Raw genomic sequence first — 9,977 nt, forward strand, 5'->3', positions numbered from 1 at the left:
AAGCCCACGCACTGCAATGAAGAGTAGCCCCTGCTCGCTGCAACCAGAGACAAGCCCATGCACAGCAATGAAGACCCAGTGCAGCCAAAAATAAAATAAATAAAAAAAATAAATTTTAAAAAAAAAAGAACATTGGAGGAGAAACAGTTGATCTGTGGGAAGCTAATGATTTGTATCTGTGTCATGTTGGATTTTAGGTATGTAGAGGAAAAGGTTGGGAAGTTTTCAGCATACATATGGTAGTTAAACCCATGAGAAGATTATCCCAAGAATGAGTAGAAGAAAGCCAAGTAGACTTTCTGTCCCATGGAGATGATAGGCAAATCTGTCTTCTTCCAGGACTCTTAGTGGGGGAAAAAATATGCCTACATGAAACTGAAACCAATCCGGCACCCTTTGTGACTTTGAAGTCTGAATACACACCTCCATTTTAGTTCAGGAATCTCAAAACATAGAAATTGACCTGGAGTGGTGATACAGATGTCAGAATTGGATGCAAAGCACACTAAAAGATTTTCATCAATGGCACCTTCTATTCCTACAGAAAAAGCCTATCTTCACATGAGCAGATTCAAACATTACATACTGCTCTAGGAACTAATCCACCAGGAATAAACTGCATATAATAGAACAGTCAGCAATCAATCATATAAGAAATACCTAAATAAATATTAAAGAGACTAAAGAAGAAACAAGGAAGATCACAAGAGGAGAATGAAAAGAGTTTGAAAACAAGCCAGAAGAACCTTCAGAAATAAGGAACAGTCACTGATTAAAAAACAACAACAACAACAATGCATTAGAAAGGTTGAGCTAAAATTAGATACAAGTAAAGAGAGAATTAGTGAACTGGATGATCCATATGAAGAAAATAAAGAGGAGGTGGGAAAAAGACATCAATTTGAAGAGACAAAAATAAAATTGAAGGGACATAGAAGCTAGAAAAATGCTTGTGCATATGCCAAAGAGGAGATACAAAGAAAGACAAGACAGAGAATGTGCTTAAATAATATTTAAAGAGATAAATTGCTAAGATTCTTTCAGACCTTACGCTATGGATGCTCCAATTCAGAGACTGCCAGAAGTTCTGGGTAAGAAAAAGAAATGACACTCAGGTACAGCTTAAATAAACAGCAAACTTCAAACTAAAAATGGAAATCTAAAATCAGCAAGTGACAAGGGGGAAAGTTATCTCTACTTTAACATGTAATACCTACAATTAAGATTTTGAGCATTTTACTCTACCTTTACTAGCTACTTGTATTTGCTCTTTTTGCATTGTGTATTAATATCCATTTATCTATTGGTTGTTTACATTTTATTGTCAATTTACAAAAATAATTTGTGCATTGGAGACATTGATCCTGCATCTCTTCTCTGATTTTCAAATTTTTCCAAAAATCTACCCTTTGTTTTCATACTTTATTTTTATATATTTGCCACACAGAAATTTTATTTTTTATTTCTATTTCTTAATTAATTTTTATTGGAGTATAGTTGCTTTACAATGTTGTGTTAGTTTCTGCTGTACAGAAAAGAGAATCAGCTATACATATACATATATCCCCTCTCTTTTGGATTTCCTTCCCATTTAGGTCACCACAGAGCATTGAGTAGAGTTCCCTGTGCTATAAGTAGGTTCTCATTAGTTATCTATTTTATACATAGTAGTGTATATGTCAATCCCAATCTCCCAATCATCCCACTCCCCCTTACCCCCCTTGGTGTCCATACATTTGTTCTCTACATCTGTGTCTCTATGTCTGCTTTGCAGATATGCTCATCTGTATCATTTTTCTAGATTCCATATACAAGCGATATTATACGATATTTGTTTTTCTCTTTCTGACTTACTTCACTCTGTATGACAGTCTCTAGGTCCATCCACGCCTTTGCAAATGGCACAGTTTTGTTCCTTTTTATGGCTGAGTAATATTCCACTGTATATATGTACCACATCTCCTTTATCCATTACTCTGTTGATGGACATTTAGGTTGCTTCCATGTCCTGGCTATTGTAAATAGTGCTGCAATGAACACTGGGGTGCATGTATCTTTTTGCATTACGGTTTTCTCTGGGTATATGCCCAGGAGTGGGATTGCTGTGTCATATGGTAGTTCTATTTTTAGTTTTTTAAGGAACCTCCATACTGTTCTCCATAGTGGCTGTATCAATTTACTTAATGTCGTTAAGTATGGCTATTTTCATAGCTTCTGGTTCTCTTGTCTTAATTATAAAGGTACATCTCAAACCTTATGTTTTATCTAATGTTTTTTAATATTTTATATTTAAATCTTTAACTCACCAGCAATTTTATTAGAGATTCTATGCTCTGTTGCAGTGACCTATCTCTTTTCACAGCAATGCCTTATGATATGCTTATGATGCCTTAATGATATGTCCTCTGTCTAGTCATAGCAAAATGATCACTCATTATTCTTCTTTATCATATTTTCTTGAATTATCTGATATTTCCTTTTATATGAACAGTAAGACCTTTTCATTCACTTTTTCAGAGGTTAGAATCTAATCAGTATTGTGTAAAATCTGTTCATCATTTTTTAAAATTAGCATGTATGATATGCTAAACCTGTCCCATCCCAGTAGTGTTACGTCTTTTAATTCATATCTTATTTTGTATTCTTCATAAGGCCATATAGTTTTCTTCATACAGAACCTCTGCCTTTTCTGTTAAGTTATTCCTAAGTAATGTATAGCCATTCTCATTATTAAGAAGGAATATTTACATTTTGAAGTGCTTATTTTAAATGATGAGAAAAGATATTTTTCTTTACCTTCATCCAGTCATATGACTGTATTCTAATATTAAATTTAGGTGTTTTTGCTTTATTTTTAGTTTTTCTGGATATAAAATCACAGCACAAATGAGATGGTAGCTCCTCTAATGTTTATGTACCAGTTTGTTCATTTTTTTCCAGCCTACCTACACATCAATAATAATAATAATGATGATGACAATAGTGGGAATACCTACCAATTTGACTATTTCAGTTGAAATAGTAACAAATATTTAATAATTTAGAAAGATATTACTATTGTTTTCATACCATTTTTCCTATTCCTATCTACCTAAAGCAGGAATGAAAAAAATTTTTTTTTTGTAGAGGGCCAGATAGAAAATATTTAAGGTTACGTGGGTCATGTATTCATTGTCACAACTACTCAATTCTACTGTTGTAGCATAAAAATAGTCATAGGCAATATATAAATGAATGGTCATGTTTGTGTACCATTAAACTTTATTTACAAAAACAGAAGGCAGGCAGATGTGGCCCACTGACCATTGTTTGCTACCTCCTGACTAAGATTTTTATTAGGAATTTTAAAAGTTAAGTATCAACTTTTTAAAAGGAAGAATGTTATAACGATCAAGGGTGCAGACCCTGGAGCCAGAATGCCTTGGTTTGAAACCCATGACTGCAATTTCTTATCTGTGTAACATTAGACAAATAACCTTTCTTTGCTTCAGTTTTTATATATGGAAAATGTATATAATAATAGTATGTAACATGCAAGGTTATTATGTACATTAAGTTACCTAACAATTGTAAAGCCTTTGTATGCCATCCATATACTAAATGTTATATAAATGCTTAATTAGCAAATAATATCTTTTCAGCAACCACTGATATGATCATTTGTTTTTAACTGTATCAATTTTCTAGCATTTCACACTTATGATAGTATATTCTTTTGATACTTACCTAGCTTTATGTGCTAGTTTTCTATTGGGATTTTTGCATTTATATTTATATTATGTGAGTCTATAATTTTCTTTTTAGAATATCTTAGTAGTTATTGGTATTAAATTTATGGATTTGTGAATTCAATTCAAATGTAATATATATAATGCTATTTTTAACCCACAGTTCTGACACCAAATGTATGAAATTTTTTCTCACACCAAACAATTCTCCAACTCTCCAGGCACCAACAGGTTGTCCTACAATTTGATTCAATTCCAACACTAATTGGGGCTGATGCATACCCCACAGGTTAAGGACTCAGTCTCACTAGACTGCCCCTACTTCAGATGCTAATCACAAGTCCCAGAACTCCTGCACTTCTGACCAACCTTCTATAAAGCAGCGGTTCTCACAACTCCATTCTCAGAGGCAATAATTTGCTGGAATGGATCACAGAACTCAGAAACACATTTTACTCATGATAATGGGTTTTATAAAGGATATTATCAGGATACAGATGAACAGCAAGATGAAGTACAGGCATACCTCTTTTATTTGCATTTCACTTTATTGCACTTTGCAGATATTGCACTTTTTACAAATAGAAGGTTCATGGAAACCTTGAGTGAAGCAAGTCTATCAGCACCATTTTTCCAACAGCATTTGCTCACTTCATGTCTCTGTGTCACAAACTGGTAATTCTTACAATATTTCAAACCCTCCACCAGCAAAAAGATTATGACTTACTGATGGCTGGAATGTAGTTAGCATTTTTTAGCAATAAAGTATATTTAATTAAGGTAGTACATTGTTTTTTAAGACATAATGCTATTGCACACTTAATAGGCTACAATATAATTTACAAATAACTTTTATATGTACTGGAAAGCCACAATTTCATGTGACTTACTTTATTGTGATATGCACTTTATTGCAGTGGTCTGGAACCAAACCTGCAATATATCCAAGGCATGCATGTATATAGGGTGAGGTCTGAAATGGTACTGAACACAAGAACATCTGTCTTCATGGTGCTGGGATGCACCAGCCTCTAAGAATATGGATGCATTCACCACCCTGGAAGATCTCTGAACCCCATCATTTAGTTTGATTGACTAAATCGTTGGCCATTGGTTATTAGGTCAATCTCTAGCCTCTCCCCGGCTCCTCCCCCACAAGCCCCACTCCCCTTCCACTTGCCAAGTCTCTAATCCTTGGCTTGGACTTTCTGGTGACCGGCCCCAATCCTGAAGCTATCAATCAGTGGCCCACAGCCAGTCATCTCATAAGCCCACAAAAGATTTATCACTCAGAAGTTTCCAAAGCTTTTAGCATCTGTGTGCCAGGAACCTGGGACAAAGATCACATGTTATAATTTTAAAACTCTCCTACAATTCCTATCACTAAGAAAGTTATAAGAGTTTTAGAGCTCTATGTCAGGAATCAGACAGAAAAACTAAATACATATTTCTTCTTGAGTCACAAATACCAATTTTTTCAAAGTTGAAAGAACTTTATTATAGGGATTTTCTCTTTTTAAAAGGTTATCTGAAATTTAGGTAAGTATTACCTAGTCCTGATAACTTTTCAGTTGTAAGTCATTGTTCATATTTGAAGCTTTCCATAAAGAATTATAATTTTTACTTTTTGAATGACTTTTGGTGAAGTTTAAAATTTCTTGCTATAGGAATCAAAATGGGGAAATGTTACTATCTGTTATTTCCAGTGGTAGGATTATGGTGGTTGGTAAATTATCTTCTGTATTTTTTATTTTAAAAAATATTTTTAAATTAAAAATAAATTTTAAAAATAAAATAAGATTTCCTTACTGGGTACAAATGCTTAAATGGCAGCTATTAGAAGATGGAACACTAAACTGTACAAGAGATTTGTGTCTGTTTTTGCCACAATAACGATGCATAACAACCCCTAAAGCTCCGTAGCTTAAAACAACAGGCATTTGATTTTCATGCTTATGGGTCTGTAGGTCAACAGTGTCTGGGGGATATACCTAGGCTTAGACAGATGGCTCTGATTTAGGCTGTAAATTGCCCTCAGGTCTGCTTCACGTATGTTCATTCCAGAGCTGTAGCAACAGCAGCTGCCTGGATCATGCTTTTCTAGTGGCTGATCACAGGAGAGCAAGACCATGGCCAAACTGCTCATCCATGTTTAAGGTCTCTGCTCGTGTTACATCCACTAACACTCCATTGGTCAAACAAGGCACTGGCCAATCCTAATTTCAATGTGCGGGGAAGTATACTGGGCTTACAGAGGGAGGGGATTGAAATGACTATTTGATGAACAGTAATCTATGCTATTACAGTGTTCATATTAAAAGTTAATTTCAGGTTTTTTTAATATAAAGTTGGCCAAAGAGTTCGTTTGGGTTTTTCTGTAACATCTTATGGAAAAACCCAAACGAACTTTTTGGCAACCCAATAATTTAACCATCCACATCCAAACAAAATGGGTCAACTGTTTTTAGTTTCTCCACATTTATGTTATTGTCAACATAAGGTTGTTGGCAGCACGTATTGTATCTTATACACAGTCAAAAAGGACACTTCTCTTCCTGGTTTCATACACCCTGCCTGCACATACTTTGGTGAGTGTGGGCTACATTCAGACCCACATGTCCACTTGGTGAGGTGCATTTATCCAGCCACAATCTGTTCAACTCTTTATAATGGCCCTGAGCTTTCCTTAGTCAGAATTGTAAAATAAGAAAAAATTTACTTTGGAGCTCTTTTGTTTCATACATGCTTCTTCCTTTGTTGTTCAGCCCCATTCTGTTGTCAAGCCTTACCCCAAGCCTTGACCTGGAGCATCCCATCAAGTTACTTATTGGTTACTTTACTTCACTCAAAACTGCCAGTCCTCTTCTCCAGGCTCTTGGCATTTCACATTTTCCTACTGACAGTGGGTGATAATGGGGCTTCCCATCACCTTTAAACACTAGACCTATATAAACTCTCTGTGCTTGTCTTAAAGCAGAATTCAGATGGGTGTTTCATTTACTACACCCCCCCATGGCTTCTAGAAATTTCATCAAAGAAATATTTCATATTTGTATCTTTTTCTACTTAACTTTTATTTTGGATCAATTCAACTCATTTATTAAGTCTATCTTAATGTAGAATAAAAAATGTTAAATATTTCAGCAAAACAACTTTTACATAAGGCAAAGAAATAATTTTTTCACGTATCTATAGATAGATGCAGGTATTTGTATGCATCTACTGAATCATATAACGTTCATAGTTCCATCTGGCACATAATTTTAAGAGTATATTTGTTTCATTTTAATCCAACTTTGAAAGTAAATTAAAAATTTCTAGAATTCTTTAAGCCTGTCTCCTTTTTTTCAATTTAGATTAAATCTCTTGATGGAAAAAATGTGGTTGGCAAGATTTCCAAGCAGTTTACTAGGCTTATGAGAGAAATATTTACACATTACAGTAACTTTGTCATCCAGTTCCCTGCAGACATTGATGTGAAAATGAAAGCTGTGATACTTGGCATGTGTTTTTTCATTGTAAGTCTATTCTTACTAATCTTGGGTATAGATGGTTTCTCTAGTATCATGCTTAAATTATTCAGTAAATTGTATATTTTAGAATGACCTTCTTAAATGTATAGGTTTTGTTCAAAAGGGTTTATTTAATCCTAGCTCTGAAATTCCAGTTTCTCCTGATACTGTGGATTCATAGGTGACTAGTTCTCTCTGGAAAGTCTACTTAGTTTCACATGTCAATAGAAGGACATTAGGTGTTAAGGAGGGGCCCTAGTCTTTGGGGCTTGTATTAAAAAATCAAAATTGGTGCTTTGGGGAATACTTTAAATATGGGCTTACATAGGATAAAACTCAGTGAAACAGGTAGATTTCCTCTTGATTCACTATTAAATTAAATCATCTAATACAAGAGTATAATCTGCAATAAGAGTATATACCCAATCAAGCCATTGGATCGAACTGCCAGTTGAGAGGAAATACATGGAATAGAGCAATGATCCTGAACTTGTCTTCACATTATTGCCTAGAGAGATTTCAAAAACTACAAGTACCAAATCATACCCCAGTTCAATTAAATCGGAAGCTCAGAATCAGAAGTTTGTGTAACTCCCCAGATGATTCTATACGTAGCTAAAGTCAAAGACATCTGGGACAGAACAATGATTTTCAACCTTAGCTGCACAGTAGAAACACCTGGGTAGAAACACCTGGGTAGCTTTTCACACTCCCTATGTCAAGACTGCACCCAGATCTAGTAAACCAAAATCTCTGGAAGTGGGACCAAGTCGTTAAGCTGCTTAGGGCTCCCAGGTGATTCCAATATGCAAACAAGATTTGCAATCATTAGATAACTACCTTAAACATTCACTTGAAGATGCGATCAGAAAAAACTAAAAGGTGAGATGATATACAGCAAAGAGGACCCAGTTCCTTCAACAAATAAATGTCAAGGAAGATAAAAAGAAAAATAAAATGAAAAAAGGAGAGAGACATCAACTTTACCCAGTTTGTGGACCATGTTTGCATATTGAACAAATCAGTGTAAAAACACATTAACAAGACATTCAGGGAATTTGAACATTGACTGGCTATTTGATGATATAATGACTAATTAAGGTTTTTTAAGCTCTGATGATGATAATAGGGGTTATGTAAAAGCAAAACACTGTCCATATCTTTTAGCTGCAAACACTGATGTATTTCAGTATAATGTGGTATGTTGTCAGGGTTTTTGCTCTAAAATAATGGAGGTGAAGGCAGGGAGATCTAGGGGATGTAGTAATTGCTGAACCAAGATTGGTCATGTTAATAATTATTGAAGCAGGGTGAGGGGTTTTTGGGACAATGTTATACAATTCTGTCTAATTTGGGATATGCATAATATTTTCTAAATAACTTTTAATATAACCAGAGTTCTGTGTAAAAAATGTGTTTTCAATAAGTATTCATTTCAAATAAAAAGCAAAATCTAACCTTAACCTTAAGGGAAGGGTTCAACAAAAGGCAGAGTAATGTGAAAGATATGGTGTGTTTAGGGAAGAGAGGCAATTTGGGGTATCTGGATAGATGGGAAATGAGACTGGGGGTGATGGTGGGGTTATTTAGAAATGACTTTGGCCTTCTTCTAAAAGCCCTTTAAAGATTAGGCAACTTTTTGTTGGTAATTCATTAAAAAAATTTTTGTTAATTGGTTAGTTTCAAACTAGATGTATATAAAAATTATAAATATAAATTTTAGAAAGATTCTGGTATCTATTAGAAAGAAATGAATTTGAGAGGTAAAATTGCAATAGTGCAACTGCAAGTGATTAGCAATTAGGATTAAATTATTTCTGTTGAAGGGATAAAGGAAAATAATAGATGTGAGAGAAAAATTCTATAGGGTTTGGCTAAAGTCATAGGGGAGGGCATCTGGATACACAATGATGAAATGGAACAAGCTGGGGAACACAGTGAGCAAATTTGGAAGACAAATCATGAAACCGACACAAAAATTTCTAAGGTGCATTCTGACTCTTGAGATGGCTGTCATTCTTGTGGAAAACAAATCTAAAAATTGCACATGGAACTCTAGTCACAAGTTAGGAGAGAGAAGGACTACAAAACACAGAGGAGAAAGATTGAAAGAGAAGGATCCCAAGGGGGATTTTTAAAAAGTGAAATATGGAGAAATTACCAGAAGATTAATCAAATTCATGCAGTTATCAACAAATGAATAGAATTGTAGTATTTAATTGCTATTAAAATTGAAAGTTGCAGGTAGAGCTTATACAGCTATAGACTAGCTCCAGGTTTACTTTTTACAGTTTTTTGTTTCTTGTTTAATAGATATATTACTGTATTTTATCAGATCCCTCAGCATCTCTGCATCAGAATTATCTCTGTTCTGCTGTTGAAAATTCATTTCTGTATTTTTGCTTTTATCTAGGATTTCATGTTTTATGATAACAATGGCTGCATTCAGCTTTTGACAGCAGGAACATGGTAGCAGATTAATGAAAGTATCAGAAAATTTGATGTCTATACTGATTGGGACTGTATAAAAGAAAAACTCATCATTTTTTTCTCTTGAAAGTCATTGTACCATATGTGAAATACTCTGTAATGCCTATAGTCCCAGAATGTTATTTCACTTTGAAACTATGGTTCATTTTCTGTTCACTGGCTACAAATGTTTTATACATTTTCTTTGAATGTTCGCTCTGTATTTGGGAGAAATGCATAGGACTTTTACCGTTAGACGTGAAACTTC

At 34.4% G+C, this 9,977-nt stretch overlaps 1 protein-coding gene across 1 annotated transcript in view; it reads left to right on the forward strand.

The window, feature by feature from the left end:
* Positions 1-9,713, forward strand: part of LOC132365116 (phospholipid scramblase 2-like) — a 32,820-nt gene extending 23,107 nt beyond the window's left edge. Inside the window, exons 6-7 of the mRNA XM_059921813.1 lie at positions 7,085-7,246; positions 9,654-9,713. Of these exons, the coding sequence (XP_059777796.1) occupies positions 7,085-7,246; positions 9,654-9,713 (222 nt within the window). The remainder of the gene's footprint in view (positions 1-7,084; positions 7,247-9,653) is intronic.
* Positions 9,714-9,977: the final 264 nt, after the last annotated feature.

The sequence above is a fragment of the Balaenoptera ricei genome, chromosome 4 (genome assembly GCF_028023285.1).
Source record: "Balaenoptera ricei isolate mBalRic1 chromosome 4, mBalRic1.hap2, whole genome shotgun sequence".
Classification (NCBI taxonomy): Eukaryota; Metazoa; Chordata; class Mammalia; order Artiodactyla; family Balaenopteridae; genus Balaenoptera; species Balaenoptera ricei.